This window comes from Candoia aspera, chromosome 2, assembly GCF_035149785.1.
Source record: "Candoia aspera isolate rCanAsp1 chromosome 2, rCanAsp1.hap2, whole genome shotgun sequence".
NCBI classification, from domain to species: Eukaryota; Metazoa; Chordata; class Lepidosauria; order Squamata; family Boidae; genus Candoia; species Candoia aspera.
This window is the reverse complement of record NC_086154.1, coordinates 8,694,668-8,715,252: the sequence shown is the minus strand read 5'-3', so window position 1 is coordinate 8,715,252 and position 20,585 is coordinate 8,694,668. Positions and strand designations below refer to the sequence as shown.

General features: G+C 47.9%; 2 protein-coding genes across 2 annotated transcripts; both read right to left on the bottom strand.

Annotated features, from left to right (window-relative positions):
• Positions 1-72: 72 nt before the first annotated feature.
• On the bottom strand, positions 73-3,071 carry LOC134492060 (zinc finger protein 850-like). The gene has a single exon (XM_063296179.1). The coding sequence runs from the start codon at positions 2,941-2,943 to the stop codon at positions 343-345; it is 2,601 nt and encodes an 866-aa protein (XP_063152249.1). The 5' UTR covers positions 2,944-3,071; the 3' UTR covers positions 73-342.
• Positions 3,072-6,548: 3,477 nt separating this feature from the next.
• On the bottom strand, positions 6,549-20,368 carry LOC134492095 (zinc finger protein 260-like). Its single transcript, XM_063296240.1, has 6 exons — positions 20,224-20,368; positions 15,901-18,060; positions 14,318-14,386; positions 13,574-13,644; positions 9,435-9,513; positions 6,549-7,666 (listed from the first exon to the last, which is right to left on the bottom strand). The coding sequence occupies exons 2-5, from the start codon at positions 17,819-17,821 to the stop codon at positions 9,469-9,471; spliced, it is 2,106 nt and encodes a 701-aa protein (XP_063152310.1). The 5' UTR covers positions 17,822-18,060; positions 20,224-20,368; the 3' UTR covers positions 6,549-7,666; positions 9,435-9,468.
• Positions 20,369-20,585: the final 217 nt, after the last annotated feature.

Sequence of the window (20,585 nt, the reverse complement as noted above, 5' to 3'; positions counted from 1 at the left end):
TTCATGACAAGGTTTTTCTCCAATATGAATTCTCCGATGCCTCACGAGAGTATCTTTCCAGGAAATACATTTATCACACTCCAAGCATTTATGGGGCGTCTCTCCTTTATGCATTAGGCAGCTGTGATTTTTAAGGGATGATGGACAAACAAATGCTCTCCCACAGTCTAAACATTTGTAATTTTTTCCCCTGTGTGAACTTTCACATGACTTCTTAGGGCTGATGTACAACAAAAATGTTCCACATTCGGGGCACAGGTAGAGCTTCTCCCCTGTGTGAGTTTTCTGATGTTCACAAAGTCCTGCCTTTCGAGAAAAACCTTTCCCACATTCTGCTTATCTCTATGGCTTCGCTCCTGTATGGATGCTCTGATGCCTTCGAAGGTGTTGCTTTTGGGAAAAGCATTTCCCACACTCCCCACATTTGAATGGTTTCTCCCCCGTGTGGATTCTCTGATGATTCCGAAGCAGCGTTGCTGAGCTAAAACTTTTCCCACACTCCCCACATTTATACGGCTTCTCTCCTCTGTGCCCCTTCTGGTGTCTCCGAAGTTCAGCAGACTCCACAAATCGTTTCTCACATTCTGGGCATTCATAGGGTCTGTCTCCGGTGTGAATTTTCTGATGTCGCACCAGGCTTGATTTGGTGGAAAAACATTTCCCACATTCTAGGCACTGATTTTTCTCCCCTTTGTGTATTTTCTTATGATTGAAAAAATAGTCACTTCGAGAGAAACTTTTTCCACAATCGAAGCATTGATAAGGTTTTATTCCTGTGTGAGTCTTCTCATGTAACAAAAGCTTTGATCTCCAAGTAAAGCCCTTCCCACATTGCCCACATTTGTAAGGTTTCTCTCCTGTGTGAATTCTCTCGTGGTTTCTAAGAGCTTCGTTGTAAGGAAAGGATTTCCCACACTCCAGACACTGATAAGGTTTTTCTCCAGTATGAATTCTCTGATGCTTCAAAAGAGTTTCTTTCCTGGAAAAACATTTATTGCACTCCAAGCATTTATGGGGCGTCTCTCCTATATGCATTAGGCGGCTGTGATTTCTAAGGTTTGACGAATAAGCAAATGTTCTCCCACAGTCTAAACATTTGTAATTCTTTTGCCCTGTGTGAACATTCACATGACGTCTCAGGCCTGTTGCTGTACGAAAAAACGTTCCACACTCGATACATTGATAGGGCTTCTCCCCTGTGTGAGTTCTCTGATGTCCCCAAAGTCCTGCCTTTCGAGAAAAACTTTTCCCACATTCTACACATTTGTATGGCCTCACTCCTGTATGGACGCTCTGATGCCTTCCAAGGCAGCCTTTTTGGGAAAAGCATTTCCCACACTCCCCACATTTGTACGGCTTCTCCCCCACGTGGATGCTCTGATGAATCCGAAGCTTTGTTGATGTGATAAAACTTTTCCCACACTCCCCACATTCATGGGGTTTCTCTCCTTTGTGCCCCATCTGGTGTCTCCGAAGTCCAGAAGACGACAGAAATTGTTTCTCACATTCTGGGCATTCGTAGGGTCTTTCTTCGGTGTGAATTCTCTGATGTTGCACCAGGCTTGATTTGATGGAAAAACATTTCCCACAATCTAGGCATTTTTCTTTTTTCTCCCCTCTGTGTTTTTTCTCATGGCTCCGAAGAGAAAAACTTTGAGCAAAACATTTTCCATACTCCAAGGATTCATCAGACTCCAAGGATTTACAGGGTGCCTCTCCAATATGCATTAGGCGGTTGTGATTTCTAAGAGAAGATTGACAAGCAAATGCTTTCCCACAGTCCAAACATTTGTAATTTTTTTCCCCTGTGTGAACTTTCACATGATGTCTGAGGCCAGCTGTTGTACGAAAAAATATTCCACATTCGATGCATTGATATGGCTTCTCTCCTGTGTGAATTTTCTGATGCTCCCAATGTCCTCCATTTTGAGCAAAAGATTTCCCACATTCCATGCACTTGTATGGTTTCTCACCTGTGTGGACACACTGGTGTGAATGAAGATGTAACTTCCAGGAAAAGCATTTCCCACACTCCTCACATTTATAGGGTCTCCTTCCTTTGTGCCCCATCTGGTGTCTCCGAAGTTCAGAAGACTCCAAAAATCGTCTCTCACATTCTTGGCATTTATAGGATGTACTTCCGGTGTGAATTCTCTGATGTCGCACTAGGCTTGATTTGACAGAAAAACATTTCCCACATTCTAAGCACTTTACTTTTTTCTGCCTGTTGTGTGTTTTCTCATGACTCTGAAGAGATGCACTTCGAGTGAAACTTTTTCCACACTCAAAGCATTTATAAGGTCTTATTCCTGTGTGAGCCTTCTCATGTGCCCAAAGATGTGAGTTGCAAGTAAAGCCCTTCCCACATTGCCAGCACTTGTAAGGTTTCTCTCCTGTGTGGTGCTTCTCATGGACCTTAAGGATCGGTTTTGGATTATACGATTTGCCAGGCTCCAGACATTTATAAGGTTTCTCTCCAGTGTGGATTTGCACATGTTGAAGAAGTTTGGACTTTTGAGAAAAGCACAGCCCACAATGCCCACATCTACAGGGCTTCTCTTCAGTGGGGCCCTTTGGAGGCCTAGAAGGACACCATCCCCCAGGAAACCTTTTCCGGCGCTTCCGCCATTCCTGAGGTCTCCTTCCCCAGTGGAGTCGCCGATGGGCTCCAAGGTGCGAGCCTCTAGCAAAACGCTTTCCGCACTCTCCACATTTGTAGGGCCTTAGTCCGGGGTGGCCCCTGAGATGTTTGGCAAAGCCCCAGACTCCAGGAAAGGATTTGCCACACTCCACACACAGATGCGATCCATTCCCCGTGTGCAGCTTCCGGTGGATCAAAAGGAGGGACCGGTGAGCAAAGGATTTCCCGCACACGGAGCATGTGGAGAGTCCCCCCTGCTTCCTTGGAAAGGACCTTCGGTCGAAGGGCTTCTGCCCCTGCATGGTTTCCGGGGGCTGCTCGCTCGCAGGGCTTTCTAACCAGAGACAATTTGCAAGCAAAACTTGGGCCACAGGTTTTTCCAGGCGGCACCTGCCGGATGAAGGAGAAAGAAGTCAAGAAGAGGAGAGGATTCATTCTTCAGCTCCAAAAATACCCCAAACAATAGCTAGGAGTCACCTTACATGAGCTGTGGGGGTGCCCCAAAGCCTCGATTAACCCCCACCTGAATCAGAGCAAGGCTGGGATGCTCCCTCCCTGTCTGACATAGGATCTCCCCTCCATATCTTAGCAAGACGGGAGGGATGGCCGGCAGAGTTCCTGCGGCTCCCCACTGGCCTGCCTGAACTGGGAGGACCTTGGCCTTTTCCTTTCGCTCGGGTGGGAGGTGATGCCGATGGCTTGTGAGAAACGCTGCAAGGACCCGCAAAGGACCTGTATGTGTGAGGTGGGTCCATCCATGGAGATCGTACGTCCTACATGGGTATATGCGAGCACGGCTCTTTGGGTCAGCACAGACTAAGTGGCCCTCGTCCTAGAATGGCTTCCTGTTGTCTCCTTGCGGTTTAGGAGTCTGTAAATCTATTCATGGAGGCCTGCAAATCTTCGTGTTGGGGTCAATTCAGCCCTCCATGTTCTGAAAGGCAGGCTCATTCCATCCTCTGACCAAAGACTGCAGGAGATGGTCCTACTCGGGGCTCAGTTGTCAAGCAGCTTCCTTTGGCTTAATGCGTTGCATCCACCCAACCACCCAAATTACTCCACCAAGGGCGGTAGCTCCACAAATCAGGGTTAACCTAATCATGGTTTAGTCAAGAGATGTGTAACTTCTGGACTGAAGGCTGCCCCCAGCCTTGGAGGCAATCTTGCCTTTGTTTTATAAAATGTAAAGATAATTAACGTGGTTTTTCTCCAGTCTCCGATTTCGCCATTTCCCCCTCCACTTCCGTTTAATGCCACAGTTTGGGGGTCTCTGGGGCTGTCCTGTCAGGGCCACCGACCCACCTGACTCCCTCTTCTTCCTCTTCCTTCTCCCCTCCCTCTTTCTCCCTCCACTCATTTACCTCTCCATTCGCTTTTCCCCTCGTCCCCCCTTTTCTCTCCAAGGCTCCTTCGACCGCCCCAAAACGTCTTGCAAACGTCTCTTTGGAGAAACATCCCTCAACAAGGGGCTGCCCCAGCACAATCCCCTCAGGCCCAAGCGGGGGAAGCGCCGGTTTTCTGGGGTTCCGCCCAGCCTCGTGAAGCTAAACCGGACCGAGCTGAACACGGGCGCGAGCGCGAGGAAACCCCCTCCTCTCTCTCAGGACGAAGCGCCAGGAAAGGGGGTCCCTGCTGGGCTGGGGCGACCCCAGCGCCGCCCACGCCGTCCCAGCCTCCCTTTTCCGCAGGAGGCCCCCGCCGCCCCCGGGAGGCCCGTCTCCGCCCGATTACATTCCGGGGCCGCTCCGGGCCGGGCAGCCGCGTCTCCCTCCGGCCGGGCGAGGCTCCCTCCGGCTCCGGCTCCGGCTCCGGCGCCGCCGCGCTCAGCCCCGCCCCCCGCCCGCAGGCCGCGCATGCCCAGCAGGCCTCAGTTCTCCCCGCGGGGGACCCGGCGCCGAGCCGCCCTCCGAGGGACCCGCTGAGCCGGGGTGGGCGGGGGGATCAAGGAGGGGCCGGCGGGGGAGAGGCTTCGGGCCTCCTCTCGGGCTCCGCCTCCTCCTGGCAGCCCCGCCCTTTCGAAGCATCCGTGTCGAGGGTTCCTCTGCCCATGGGAAGAGTGTCCTGCTCCGCTGTGTGTGTGTCTTTGTGTCTTTCTGTCTTTGGGAGCTGCCGCTCTGCGGACGGGCGACCAGAGTTGCGGAAAGGCTCGCGGGGCTGCTGTTGGGCTCCGCCTGCGAGGCAGAAAAGGGGTCTCGGCGGCGCCGCGAAGCGGGTCCGGCCGGGGAGGGGCCCTTTCCGCGGGGCGAAGAAGGGGCGGGGGGCGCCGAGGGGAGCCCCGGGAGGCTGCAGCCCCCGAGGCCGCCCCGACTGCCGCCCCCCCGAGCCCCTGGCCCCGCCGGGCGCGGCCTCTCCCGGGGGCGGGAGGGGAGGGGAGGGAGGCGCCGCCCGGACGGCCCGGGCTCCCCTCCCCTGCGAGGCCAGACGGGGAGGAAGAGGAGCGCAGCGTCGTCCGTGCAGACGAGGTTGGGGCGCGCCGATGGGAAGGATCCGAAAGAAGCCCCCGGATTCCTCCGGGATCCAGAAGATCCTGCCGGGACAGCTGCGCAGGTGCCGAGGGGGGAGCAGGTGGGGGCGGCTCAGCGACGCCCTGGGATCCCCGACCCGGAACCTTCTGCTGAATTGGGAAAGGGGAGGGGGGCGGCAAAGTAGACGGGGCCCCGTTATACACGTGGAGAAGAGTGAGAGTTCTGCAGAAGCTTCACTGGTCACGGGATGTACCTTTTGATGCTTTCATTTTTCATCAGATTTGTGGCAAAAAATCAGTTGTGCTTGACCACAGCTCCCATCAAGTCCAGTTGGCACACAATCATGGGAATAGAAATCCAGCCCAACTCTCACCACCCCAGATTAGGAAAACAACTCATGGCTTTCCAGTTGAAGAGCATATTTGTAGCTCAGGGCTGAACTGTGGAGCCCTCGGTGCTCTCTGAGCCTTGTGGTTTTCTTGCAGACGTTTCATGGCCAGACTAGGCAGCATCTTCAGTGTGAACAGGGAGTGGGCCTTGCTCTCCGTTTATATACCGTGGCTTGCCCTGCCTGTGTTGGTGGGGGTGTTGCTCTCTCCTTGGGAGTTCACTGATGTATGGCAGTGTTATCCCTTTCATAGCCTGTGTTGGTTGCGCAGTAGTGGGTTGAGTGGTCAGGCACTTTGAACTGGGAAACTGAGAGCATCCTAAACCAAGCCAAATCCAAAAACGGGAGAGAATTCCTGGAAGCCTGGCACCCAGACAAAGCAGCCATCAACAGGCACATAGAGGTAAACAGCATTTACATTCCATTCAGAAGAGACATTAGAAAAGCCAAAAGACCAGAACACCTCCTCACCAGCAATCACCACCCAGATATGCAAAGATTAACACCAGGAGCAACACCAGATGAGCCATCAAACAGCACAATACACCCTAATCAAGGAACTATTAACTCAGGCGATCAACCAAGTAGCAGACAACAGCCTAATCAAGGAACTCCCAAGGAGAGAGCAACACCCCCACCAACACAGGCAGGGCAAGCCACGGTGTATAAACTGAGAGCAAGGCCCGCTCCCTCTTCGCACTGAAGATGTTGCCTAGTCTGGCCATAAAACGTCTGCAAGAAAACCACAAGGCTCAGAGAGCACCAAGGGCTCCACAGTTAACACTAGTGTTACCTGGAATTTTAGGCTTCATTATTGGCATTTTAAAATCAGCATTTTAGCATGGCAGTCTAAGTTTTCTAAGTTTAGCAAAGCATGTTTTTCTTCTCAGCCAAGGCAGTGTCTTATGGTATACAAGAACTTGCCTTCTCAGCAACTAAACAATAGCATATTCTGAAAGTCCTTGAATATACTTGCAAGTTTTAAGAAAAATACAAAAGTGGCTGGGAAAGGGAATGATGTAACAGAAGGCAAGAAATACAAAGTTGGCCGCTGTATATAGAATGTAATTTTATTTATGCAGCCATCCAAAATAATTTTCTTTCTGAGATACAAAAATAATTAGAAGCATTTAGAGCAGCGCCAGGTTTAAAGAACTGGACCGCAAAGCTGGATTTATACAGGTCAATCAAATGAGAACAGGAGACTCCCTCCAGCAACCGTGCCCCAGCTAGGGTCTTCCAAATGTTTGGGACTTCAACTCCCAACACATCTGGAGGACATCAGATTGGGAAAGGCCCCTCTGGGGCATAACTGGCCACCTTCAGTTGGAAAGAATTGGGTGCGGGACGTGGAGAGGGAGTCACTTCCTAGAAACCAGTGTTTTTCCACTGTAGCAATTTTAAAATGCGTGGATTTCAACTCCCAGAATTCCCCAGCAAACATGCTGGCTGGGGAGTTCCGGGAGTTGAAGTCCACATGTCTTAAAGTTGCCAAGGTGGAAAAACAGTGATAGAAAACAGATCAGTTAGTTTTCTGTTTGGGAGTTGCTGCTCAGCCAGGAGAAAGCGGCCCTTCCTCAATGGCTGTTTCCACCGTGCAGGGCCTTCTTGGTGGTGACCTCCCACTTCTGGAACTTTCCACAAAAACGGGTGCAAACTGCCACTGCCCTGCTGGCTTTTCAGGATGCAGATGGCAGGTACGTATATATTACATACATATATTACATTTAAATACTTTGACCTTTCTAAGGTGCAAGAGATTGCAACCCCCTCCCCCCCCGCCTAATATTTTATGCTCACAGTCACAAAAGGGGCAATCTAGGCTGAGGAACTGGGATGGCCAAGATAAACTAGCTATACTCTAAATTATAAATATGCATTTAAGATGGATAACTTTTCTTTCAGCCCCAAATCTTGTCCCCGTGTTTCTCAGTCAGCTGCTTTCAAACAGTGTTTCTGAAGCTTTGCAGGGCACCAAGCTGGGAAAGGCAGATCTATAGTGTTAGACACGGTCCCTTTTAAGGGTTTAATTTATTTTCTTTTTTAACTGTGTGATTCAAAACCATTCGGGGAGAGAGTTTTGGCGCATAGCAGGAAGTAAGATATGAAGGCAGGAAGATGAACATTCTGAAAAACTTCTGTTTTCTGTCCAATAAATCTTGATTGTAGCTCCTAGGAAGAAACTGAAAATCATGTTTTATTTCTGTTTTATCAGTTCTCAGAAACTCAAAGCAACATGCCCAGCCTTATCCTTCTATGCTATTTTACCTTCACACAGCACCTGGTTAGAGAGGGGAAAAAATAGCTGAAAATTGCTTTAAAAATGCTTGTTAAAATTGAGCAAGAATTTAAAACCAGGATTGGCTATACTATAGTCCTGTTCACACATGCTTAACTGAACCATGGAGGCAGAATGTCACATGAACAGGAAACTCCAAAAAAAAGAAAGAACTTGGAGTGTCTGTTAAAATATTCTGGCTGTTTGGATGATCTGGCTGTGGACTGAAATATAATGGTTTGAATTGCTACTTGGAATTCTTGTAAATACCATTTTAAACGTTTTTAAAAACATCTGAAATTGGATGCATCTTTTGAACAAATTTAAATGATTTTAGAAAATGTTTATTATTTAACCGTACCTTGCTCATGGTACAGTTTAGTGTTTAAATCAGTCTTTCTCAACTTTTTGACCCTGGAGGAACCCCTGAAATATTTTTCAGGCCTGGAGGAACCTCTGCACATTCAGGCTCAAATATATTCATTCATTCATTCATTCATTCAATTTATATTGAATATAAGGCCAGAAGTTACAAAAATGTTATATTCATTTCCTATGTAGGCCTGCATATATGCATTAACAGTGTTCTTAAACTGAAAATAAAGAATGAAACTTACCTCTTTAATGTGAAGTTGCCCGAATTTGACAGAATTTTTAAAATAAATTGTGATCTCTCAGGGAACCCGTAGTGACCTCTCAGGGAACCCTGGGGTACCATGGAACCCTGGTTTAGATTAAATTAATTGATCAGAGGAGCACCAGCAGCAAGGTGGATGGACTCGTTTACAACGGTGATGGGTGCAGTATTGGAAAATCTGAAGGATCAGGCAGGGGACATCATCCTGGAAAAAAATCAATCAATGTGGTCCCTAAGAGTCGACACTGACTTGATAGCACATAATCAAATCAAAATCTGATTGATTAAAATATGGTTTAATATTTAGGCATTCTACTCATTACTGACTAATTGACAGTTTGATTGATGTACGTGCCACCAAGTTGGTGTTGACTCTTGGTGACCACGTAGATTTTCTCCATGATGATCTGTCCCCAACCTGGTCTCCCAGTGGTGATCTCCCATTGGTGCCCCTCTCGCCAGTGTGGCTGAGTCCATTCCTCTCGCTGCTGGTTGTCCTCTGCTGCTTCTCTTTCCCACCATCTTTCCCAAGATCAGAGCCTTCTCCGGAAAGCAAGGCTTTTGTAATATATCTGCAATATATGACAGTTTGAGCCTGATCATTTACTGTATGCCTTGAGTGAGAACTCTGGGTTGATTTGTTCTGTGATCCATTTGTCTGTTTTCTTGCCTGTCCACGGTATTCTCAGGAGCCTTCTCCAACCCCACAGTTCAAAGCTGTCAATGCCCTTCCTATCTTGCTTCTTCAAAGTCCAACTTTCACTTCCCTAGAGTGTCACAGGGCAAACCATGATCTGCACTAATCTGATCTTTGTAGGTATAGACACATCACAGCATCTGAATCTCTTTTCCAAGGCCTTCATGGCTGCTCTGCCAAGTCCTAGTCTGCGGTGTGTTTCTTGACATTTTGTTCCTTTACTGTTGACATTATTGACTAAACCCATCCTTTAAAAATGATTTATGTCCTTACTACATCTTTGAGAGAACAGTGATTGGGGTCTTGGAGAATCAAACAAGGAACTTACCCAAACTTAGTGTCTCAGTGTAGACAATCCAGCCCTATACAGTAGTTTGTACAAGGAATAAGTTCCCATCCACACTTATCTGAAAGAGTAAAAATCAGAATAAGAGATTTCTGCTGAACATGAAACAAAGAGACTTTAATTTGGACAGAAGAGCTGCTGATTTTACTCAGTCAACCAGTTAAGGCCTATTAGGAGCATAAAACATAATGTAACAACCACAGCAGTGCCCTGCTGGATCGGAGCCCTGGCCCATCTACTCCAGCAATCTGTCCTCCCAAGGAAGCTGGCTGGTCTCCCAGCAGATGGCCTTCAGAGGCAGCCCCACTGCCATCAAGGCTAATGGCCATCGATCCCCAGGACTTCCATGAATTGGTCCAACCCTTTTTTGAAGCCATCAAGTTGGTAGCCAGCACAAACCAAAGGAGTAAATCTCAAGCCTTTGGGTCAGTCAGAAAACACCAGTGGGCATAGCATCAACTATGGCATCCTCAGTTCAACTCTTTTTTGAATTATTACTTCTTTGTACATTTTTGTGTGTGTGCCTTTAAATCATTGTTGAATCCTGGTGACTGCCTGCACAAGTCCTTGCAATTTTCTTGGCGAGATTTTGCAGGTGGTCTGCCCTTGCCTGCTTCCTAGGACTGAAAGAAGGACTGACCCAGGCTCACCCAGCTGGCTTCATGCCCAAGGCAGGACTGGGACTCACGGTCCCCTGGGCTTTAGCCTGGTGCCTTCACCACTACACCAAAGTGGCTCCTTTTTGCACGAGATCCTGCCAAAATGTTTTAAGACCTGCCAGGTTTCAAATATTTACTGATTTTGGAAATGTATACACTGCCTCAATCCAATTGGATTCTAGGCAGCTTTATAGGTTATATAATAAAATACAACAACAATAACCATAATCCCGATAACAATTTATCAACAAAATAAAACTAAATCTTGATGACTCCCTAATCCAGAGTTTCTCAACCACTATTAGGGTTGAGGGTTCTGTGAGAGGTCACTAGGGATTGCTGGGAGATCACAATATTAAAAAAATGATTTCAAATTCGGGCAACCTCACATTAAAGAGGAAAGTTTCATTCTTTATTTTCAGTTTAAGAACACTGTTAATGCATATAGACAGGCCTACACATGAAACAAAGATCATAATTTTGTAACTTGTGCCCTATATTTCAGCCTGAATGCGCAGGGGTTCCCTGAGGCCTGGGAAATATTTCAAGGGTTCCTCCAGGGTCAAAAAGTTGAGAAAAGCTGCTCTAATCAATCCCCAAAAGCCCTTGGAAAAGCCAGTTCTTTACAACTTTCTGGCAGGCCATAAATATAGGGGCCATCTTTGCCTATTGTTCCCTAGGAGGGGAGCCCCCTTACTGAGACCCCCTGCTACTGGGCCCTCTCCCCTCGCACCTGAACAGGCGTTCTCCTACCATCCAGACTGGGCAGGTGGGTTTTATCAGGGAAACGTAGAGCCCTTGAGATTGCATCAGGCAAGATTGCTGAAGGGGAAATACTGGATAAAAAACCCCTACCCCGATTTGAAGGCCTGGGTCTGAGGTGCTCATTGCTTAAGTTTCTAAAGATATAGATAAATATTAAGGAATGTAGCGAGCTAATGTTAGGAAATTATCAAAAAGAGCAAGAAATGGAGAACTTCTGGAAACAAATACAGGTAGTCCTCACTTAGTGACCACAATTGGGATTGGCAACCCCATCGCTAAGTGCTGTGGTTGCAAAGTAGAAAATCACATGACCGCAATGGGCTTACAATGTCACTTCCCCTTTGGTCGTTAAGGGAAACATCATGTGACCATGACTTGTAATTTTACTTCTGTGTTCTCTATTAACTCTGCTTGCCACAAGCCAGTTGTAAAGCACGCAAATGGTGATCACCTGGCTGTGGGATGCTGCGATGGTTGTAAATGTGAGGATTGGTTGCAAAGCTGTTTTTTAATACCGTCATAACTTAGAATGGTCACTAAACAAGGCAGTCAGTAAGCGAGGACAACCTGCAATAGGGAATACTTCAGGGCTGAACTGTTGGGCCATTGGTGTTCTCCAAGCCTGGAGACATTTCATTACCAGGCTTGGTAATGTCATCAGTGCAAGGAGGAGTGCATTTTGGTGGGTATTTACACATGGCAGCTTGTCCTACCAGCCTTGATTGAAGTGGTATTTCTTCCAGTCGCAGAGAATATGTAGCTCGGAGGTGAACGGCTGAGTTCTTGGCACTGAGCTTGCCTGATGATGTTACTGTGTTGGGTAATGAAACATCTGCAAGCAAACAGCTGACCTCAGAGGGCACCAAGAATCCAACTTTGGAAACTGCTGAAAAATCCTGAATTAACCATTTCTGTTGCTAAGAATAATTCAACCAGGGGTTGCTTCAAATACTTACGGACATAAACAAGGTTACTGTATAAACCACCGCCTACATGTTGAAGGTGGGCAGAAGCTTGTATTCTCCTGTGCAGTAACTCAATAAAGTTTAGCTCGCAGTTAAGCATGTGTTCTCCGCTCACTAATGGTGTCAGACTCCTCGACCAAGTGTCAATATAACATCTGATCGAACTCGCCGCCATTTTGAAGATAGCCAGAAACCTGCGTCAGCAGACTGCGAGTCACCAGCAGGGAGGGGGAATGAGATTGGAGTGTGAAATATATTGTTTGGGTTAGATGCCCCTTGCCAAGGTCAACGGGCAGTAACAGTTCAAGCCATCTGCTAGTACCGCGGATGGGTGCATACCTAGGCAGGGAGTGGGGGGGGAAATAGAGGTTTGTGAACTTTTTCCTTGTTTCAGAACGCTTCGCTTCATTAAACAATTGAGCACAAGTCTCTAGACTGTTATTGAGCGAATGCTCAAGTGGGCTGATCATTACAAATGGGTTTAGGGAGTTTCTCTCAGCTGTGTCAACCCATCACAGAAGAAACACAAAAACAGTGGAATTTAAATCTTCAAACCTGGGGATCAGCTACGGAACTTTTCTTTAGCTTTTCTAGAATTCACCTCTTTAATGGCCTTTCTAAGTTTCTAAGCTGCTTCTCTGCTCTTAATGTTTCAGCAAATTTGTTATCTACCTAGAGAATGGTAGATTATTGGGCAGGGTAGAAGGATAATCTATAAAATAGATCTAAGAGACAGTCTGGTGTAGTGGTTAAGGTGATGGGTTAGAAACTGGGAGACTGAGAGTTCTAGCTCCCTTAGGCATGAGAGCCGGCTGGGCGGCTTTGGATCTGTTGCTCCCTCTCAGCTCAATGCCCTTCACAGGAGGGTTGTGCAGAGAAAATAGGGAGGTGGGAGCATTCGTCTAGAATTAGAAAGGAATAGAGCTGCATGTTGGAATGTGCATCTTGCTCTAGTTAATATATACCACTTGAAATAAGCTATTAGAAAAGAGGCTGTGTACTACTTGGGAAATGCTGCCCAGTGTCAGTACTTGTAACAAAAAAAGTAATAAACTTTTTGATTAAAAAAAAAGAGCTTTCCTCAGCTTTTAAACCTGAACCTGGACATTATTATGAGCTTCCACTCTTTTCTCCTCTCTCTCACCCTTGCTCCCTGCAACTTTTAGTGCATTCAAATGCAAGTGAAAGCTTACCTCGCGCAATGCCATGCCATCTGAGTATCCTGGCACGGTCTAGGTCAGCCCTTCTCAACTTTTTGACCCTGGAGGAACCCTCGAAATATTTTTCAGGCCTCGGGGAGCCCCTGCACATTCAGGCTCAAGTACAGGCCGGAAGCTACGAAATTACTATATTAGTTTCCTATGTCGGCCTGCATAGATGCATGAACAGTGTTCTTAAACTGAGGATAAAGAACAGAACTTACCTCTTTGATGGGAACTTGCCTGAATTCAAAATAATTTTTTAAATAAATAAATCGTGATCTCCCAGGGAACCCCTAGTGACCTCTCGTGGAACCCTGGCTGAGAAACCCTGGTCTAGGTGGCTAACAATCTCATTGTAAAATATAAAACATGAATGAAAAGAACGGGGGGAAAGGACAGAAAGGAACATAAAGGAATCAATTCCCCCCCCCCCCGCCATAAAACCAGCCTAAACACAAGTGCTCTGGACAGATACTGGTTTTTTCCTGGTGGATTTACTTTTGCCCCAAAGAAAACCATTTCGTTCTTACCACAGCTGTGCTTATGGCTTCCATAGAAAGTTCGGTGAGTTCTGTAGGTTCAGCGGTTTCAACCAGCAATTCTGCACATTTGGGGACAGTGCGCGGGGTGGGAGGTTGGGGAGAGAAGGGATGGATTTGTCAAAAGATGAAAAGCCAAAGGGAAGATTAAATAAACTAGAGCAGTGTTTCTTAACCTTGGCAACTTTAAGACAACGTGGACTTCAACTCCCAGAATTCAATTCTTCAACTCCAGAATTCTGGGAGTTGAAGTCCACATGTCTTAAAGTTGCCAAGGTTGAGAAACGCTGATTTAGAGCATTCAGCTGTTCCTAACTGAGGTCTGCAGATGTGAGAGAAATCTTTAGGCCCAGAAACAGAGCAAGCCACTTTCTACGGAAGGCAGCATCTACGGCACATATTGACAAGGGGTGGTCAAACTTTTGAACAGATGATTTTTCCTGACGCGCAAGAGGCTGAAGCCAGGGCCTTCCACGCACACAGGCTGTGTCCCTGCTGCTGCAATGGGAATTCATGGCCAGATTGGAAAACAAGCTTTATGTTGACAAGTTGAAGGGACAAGGGATGAAAAGAAAGGTCAAAGAGGGCAGGGTAGGTCTTTCCCCCAAAGATCTTAAGGGCTACCACTTAGCTTCTGGACTAGATTGCCTGACCTTACACTTCGGAAGGGGAGACAGTCAGGGGTGCATAAGAGGAGAACGTTTTTAACAGGACAAGAAGTTTAGAATCAGTTACCTAAAGAGGTGGCGGGCTCTTCTTCAGTGAAGATCTTCACCTCTTGGGGAGGATCTACCTCTGGATTTCCTGTAAGGAATCGAAGTTTAGACAGGGTGGCCCACCAACCCTCCCTCCCTCCCATTCATATTATCCCAAAGGTTTTTTACCTCTCCCCATATTCCATTTCTCAACAATGGTATACCAAATGCCTCCAGGAAGTTCAAAAGCTGGTGCTGAAGGCAACAGCCTTTGTCCTGTGATTGGATGCAATAAATGGTGCTGTGAATCTGCCTATATGGGGGATACCGGTCCTCTCAAAGCCAGAAGTGTGTACCTTGGGGGGCTGAGTGTTGTGCTTGGTGTCGGGACTGAGGTAAACCATAAGTAAGGCTAGGACAGAGAAGGCAGCGGTCCATCTCCAAAAAATACATTTGGTTTAGTTTAATGCAGATGGAGTTAACATTTAAGAGAGTTTTCTTTATTACTCCAGGTTTACAAACGGGGCAGGATTTGTGCTGTGATGTCTGATACGCACGTTTTGTCATTTGGCTTTCTTCACCTCCACCGTGGACTTCCAAGCCAATGAGCAGGAGAGGTACTACGCTTCCCTTCCCTAGATGGGTTCCAGTGGAGGCCAGACAACCATCTTATCTGGATTCCTGCACTGAGCAGGAGGTTGATCTGGATGGCCTCGAGGGTCCCTGCATAATGGAAGCCTCCCTCTCACTGGGCCAGGATGAATAGAATTCCTAACTGGAGGGGGCATGAACATGAGCCCTTTCACTCCACTTAACAACCCAGGAGATCGCTTAACGACTGGTTTTTAATTGGAATTCTTGTTTGGTTTTCTTTGGTTTGGCCTATGCTGCCCAGAGTTGCAACACTCGAGTTGGGCGGTCATATAGATTCGTTAAATAATGATAAAAAAATAGTAATTACAGGTAGTCCTTGGTTAACAACCACAATGGGGACCGGAATCTCGGTTGTTGAGGGAATTGGTCGTTAAACGAGATGCCCATGTGACTACTTTGCTCAATGACTGCAGTCCCAGCATTCCCAGTTGTGGTTATTAAGCAATCTTGTTAAGTGGATGGAGCAAAAGAGCTGCCTGTCAAAAGATTTCAGCTCCCCTCTGTGCATGGAGGAGAAATCCTTGTGGGGGATGCAGAAACGAAGCAGAAATCTTCAGGATTTGAGCACCGTTCCTGCAGCCCCACAGTTTCCCCTCCCCTCCATCCTCTCCGCTTGCAACCTTCCCTGCCAGCTTCCCCACTGACTTTCTGGGGGAGCCGACAGAGAAGACTGCAAATGGCGATCACACGATCGGGGGCGCTTGGGAACTGGTTGTAAATGCGAGCTGGTCCCTGAGCGCCTGAAATGTGGGTCACGTGACTGCATGGGGGGGTGGCGGCGCAACGTTTCACGACAGCTGGAAGTGCTTTACGGGCCATAAAGCACTCTTTCCCAAGCTGTTGTAACTTTGAGCGGTCATTAAGTGGCCGGCCGTAAAGTGAGGACTACCTGTAGCTCTCAATATCTACTTTTCCCAAAGAGACAGAGCGGGGACCTGCATTCACCTTTGCTGCCTTGCAGCCCCTCACCTGCGTGTGCCTTTTCGTGCCTCCGCAGCTGAGACCGTCGGATGAACCTTTCCTCGCACTGGGAACAGGCGTAGGGCTTCTCCCCCGTGTGGGTCCTCTGGTGGGTGAGGAGCGACATTTTCAGCTTGAATGTCTTACCGCAGTCGGCGCAGGAGAAGGGGTTCTCCTTGCTGTGGGTGGCCCTGTGAGCCTCCAAGGAGGCTTTCTGGATGAAACTCTTCCCGCACTCCGGGCACGCAAAGGGCTTCTCCCCCGTGTGGATTCGCTGGTGCCGGGCAAGGTTGCTTTTATTGTGGAAGCTTTTCCCGCACTCCGTGCACAGAGAGGGCTTCTCGCCCGTGTGGACCCGCTGGTGTGTGTTGAGGGAGGACTGCTGGCTGAAGCTCTTCCCGCACTCCGGGCACTGGTACGGCTTCTCGCCCGTGTGGGTCCGTTGGTGCATGATGAGGTGACATCTGGAGTGGAAGCTCTTCCCGCACTCCGGGCACGGGTGGCACCTCTCCCTCGCCGGGGCCTTGCCGTTGGCGGCCGAGGGCTCCCCACCGTTGACGCTCTTCCTGGAGGACTCCTGCGGCGCCTCCCCTCTGTGCACGCGGAAGTGCAGAAGGAACCCTCTTTTCCGCTTGAACTTCTTCCCGCAGTCGGGACAGATGAACGGTTTCTCCTTGCTGTGGGTCGGCTCGTGCTCGGTGAGGCACACCTTCTGGATAAACCCCTTCCCGCACACGGGGCAGCTGTAGGGCTTCTCTCCCGTGTGGATCTTCGTGTGCCTGGCCAGGTTGCCCTTGTTGGAGAACCTCCTCCCGCAGACGTTGCACAAGTACCTCCTCTCGCCGGTATGGACCGTCTTGTGCTTGCTAAGGGCCTGCTTCTTAATGAAGCTTTTCCCACATTCGGGGCACTTGTAGGGCCTCTCTCCGGTGTGGATCCTCTTGTGAACAATGAGGGACACGCGGCTCATGAAGCTCTTCCCGCATTCGGTGCACTTGAAGGGCTTATCTCCCAAGTGGGCCCTCTCGTGCAGGATGAAGCTCCGCCGCCAGCGGAAACTTTTGCCGCAAACCGAGCACTGGTAGATCCTCTCCCCGGCCGCCCGGGTTCTCTCGTGCGTGTTCCTCTTGTGCTTGGTCAAATTGTTCCTGTAGCGGAAGCTCTCGCCACACTCCGAGCACTGGTAGGGCGTCTCCCCCGTATGAACCCTCTCGTGCAAGGTGAGGCGATGTTTCCAATAGAAGCTTTTGTCGCAGCGCGAACATTTATGGGGCTTCTCTCCTCTGTGGCTTTTCTCGTGACCCGTCAGGGCACATTTGGTTTTGAAGCTCTTGCCACACTCGGGGCACAGGTAGGATTTCTGTCCCCCGTGGGTATTTTTGTGGACCACCAGGGCCGCTTTTCCGTTGTAGCGTTTGCCGCACTCAGAGCATTTGTAAGGCCTCTCGTCTGTGTGCATTCGCTCATGCTCAACGAGGGAATATCTAAAAATGAAGGTTTTGTCACAGTGCGAGCAGGCATGCGGCCGCTCGCGGGTGTGAGCCCTCACCCTGTGCGCGTTCAGGTATTTTTCAAGGGTGAAGCTCTGGTCACAGTCCGAGCATTTGTACGGTCTTTCGGCCGTGTGGATCCTCTTGTGTATCCTGAGCAGAGACTTCTGGTTGAAGGTTTTCTCACACACGGGGCACGAGTAGGTCTCTCCGGCGTGAATCTTCTGATGCACTGCCAGGGACGTTTTCCAGGGGTAACTCTTCCCACACTCCAAGCACTCGTAGGGTTTCTCCCCAGTGTGGGTCCTCTGGTGCGTAATGAGAGACGTTTCCTGCCCAAAGGCCTTGCTGCACTCTGAGCACTGGTAAGGCTTGTCTCCCGTGTGAGATCGCTCGTGTGCAAGGAGACAAGCCTTCTTATTGAACCTCTTCTCGCACATGGAGCATCCGTATCGCCTCTCCCCCGGATGGGACCTTCTGTGTGCAAGAAGACGTGATTTATTGGTGAAACCCTCCCCGCACTTGGAGCAACTATAGGGCTTCTCACTGGTGTGAGACTCCGTTTCCACCGTGCAATCCTCTTCCACCACTTCCAAGGAAACCCCCCCAGGGTCGACCTCCACAGCTTCTTCCAGCTGGCACTCTTGGCCTTCCTTCTGCTGTCCTTGCTTGTCACCTGCTGAGTTAAACAAGGGATTATCACCAAGCCTGGATGGACTCAGTTGCCGATCAAAGGAAGAAGTTTAAAAGAAATGAGATCCTTTGACAAAGCACTCCAAACTGGGCCCCAAAATGTATATGGAAGCCAGGAATTTGCTAGGAGGAAGAGAAAAGACGGATGCCAGTAAAATTTCCATCCAGCGAAGGAACCATTAGGCAAATAATTTGTCCCCTAGTAGAAGGTTGCTCAAAGATCTCCCACAAGATTTGGAAACAAGCAAATAAGTATTTGTGCCCCCAGGAGAGAATTCCACAACTTGATATCACAGTTGGACAGGTTCTGAAAATGGTCTTACCCCTCCCCTTCCTGGAGGGAGAGCGATCCCACCTTGATATTCATTCATTCATTCATTCATTCATTCATTCATTCATTCATTCATTCATTCATTCATTGGAAACTGGGTTAAAGAATTTGAGTACCGGATAGATAATTATACATACAAACATACTCAGATATAGAGATACGTGCACGCACCAACACACAGGCATACAGAATAAAAAGAAGTCTGAACAGGAATCCTCCAGTGGGCTTCTGGGCCAAATTTAGAGTGCTGATCATTGCAACACAATCCTGGGATGTATCAGGCCATGCCTGACAGCCAGAGTTGAGCCTGCTGTCCAGTCCAGCCACTTAGAGAGGGCCTGTTGACAGCCTCCCCTCCCTCTGATTTGTGGTATGACAAAGTAAAAGTTAATAAAGATTCTAAAAATAATTTTGTTAGGAGTACTATACTGAGCGTTTGGAATAAATACAAAGCAATATTATCTCCTAATGTACCACTGTGGTTGTCACCTCAAGAAGCATTTGTTAGAAGAGAAAATGTGGGGGAAACGAGCTGGCTAAAAATAAATTCCTTGAATCCACATCACGGCATCAACCATCCCCATGACTGGCTATCCCCCTCCCACCCCAAGCAAGGTGGCAAAGCCAAGTTTTCACCCCCTTTCGGAAGGCTGGGAGAGTGGGGGCCTGCCTCACCTCTGGGGGTAACATATGCTACAGGGCGGGGGCCACGGCAGAGAAGGCCCTCCTCCTGGATCCTGCCAATTGACAGTCTCTCATGGACAGGGTCCGTGGCATAATATTAGGGTGGAGCAATGGGAGAACATGTGGAACAAAGGTCTGAAATTCACCTGAATTATAATTTAAAAGAGGATTTTTATACAATGATGTATCAGTGGTATTTAACTCCTGGTAAGCTGTCAAAAATGTATAGCGGAGCGACAAATGTATATTGGACATGTTCTCAGGGTGAAGGAACTTTTTATCATCTTTGGTGGACTTGTGAGAAGGCCAGAAACTTCTGGGACCAGACATGTGTCAATATACAAAAGATTCTTAAACTGGACTTACAAACAAGCAGAACTGTTTCTTTGGGGACTGACGGAGAAACACCACGAGCAACAGCCTGGGACTTTGCTTTTATACATGATCTTTTATAGGCACAAAGGTGGAAAGATCCACAAATACCTTCAGTGGAGGACTGGATGATTAAACTGATGGAGCTGGCCCAACTGGCCAAGTTAAGAGAAAATACCGTTTCTGGATTTGCCTCTATTTGGCAACCGCTTTTAGACTATGTGTTCATGTCAGAAAAAAAATGAGGTTTTAATCTTGGGTATTGATGATTAAAAGGTCTGATTTGATAGAAATAATGTTACTAAGGTTTAACTATTGGTAAGATAATATATTTGTAATTGTACTTATATCTGCATTGGAGAAAGTTGGAAGTCACTTTCCTTTTCTATCCCTTTCTAACTTTGCACTTTTATAGTTTCTCTTTTTTTCTTTGGGTCTATACTCTGTCCTTTCTATACTCTATTTTGTATTTTAACTATGCTTTGAAAAGTAATCAATGACTTCTTTAAAAAAAAAGATTATCTTTGCTCCAATCTAACATGATCTATAAGAATAATCATGGGCTTTTCCTTCCTTCTTTTAATATTTTGTAAATTTCTAATGTCATTTTTCTATTTTGTAAACCCTTATTGCATTTTCGTTTCCTCTCTTCCTTCTCTTTTTAAGTATCTTGAGAAACAGCATTTTAAAAATTATTAATTGAGCCAACAAACAGACAGCTAACCCAAGACCCCCGGCCACTGGTTCCCCATCTTCCACTACCTGCCAGGTCCTCCTGGGTGGCTTCATTGCCTTCCGGATTCGTGGGGTCTTCTTGCCCCTCCCCTCCATCACCTCTGTCGGCTCCAATCCTGCAAGGGCTGGCCTGGTCCTGGCTCTCCCGCAGGGCTTCAGCTAAGCTCACCAAAAGACAAGAAGGGAATCAGGGCCTTTTTCAGCACTTGCAACTTCTCTTTGGCCCAGGGACTGCAAGCCGCGTCTACTATTTTTTCCTCCTGCTGCAAAGTTCTGCAGGGAAGGAGTGCTGCGATTCACATCTCACGCCGCTTTGGCTTGCTTAAACGTGGTTTAATTAAGAAAGCATTATTGTCATCATCATCATCATCATCATCAATTAGAGTTAA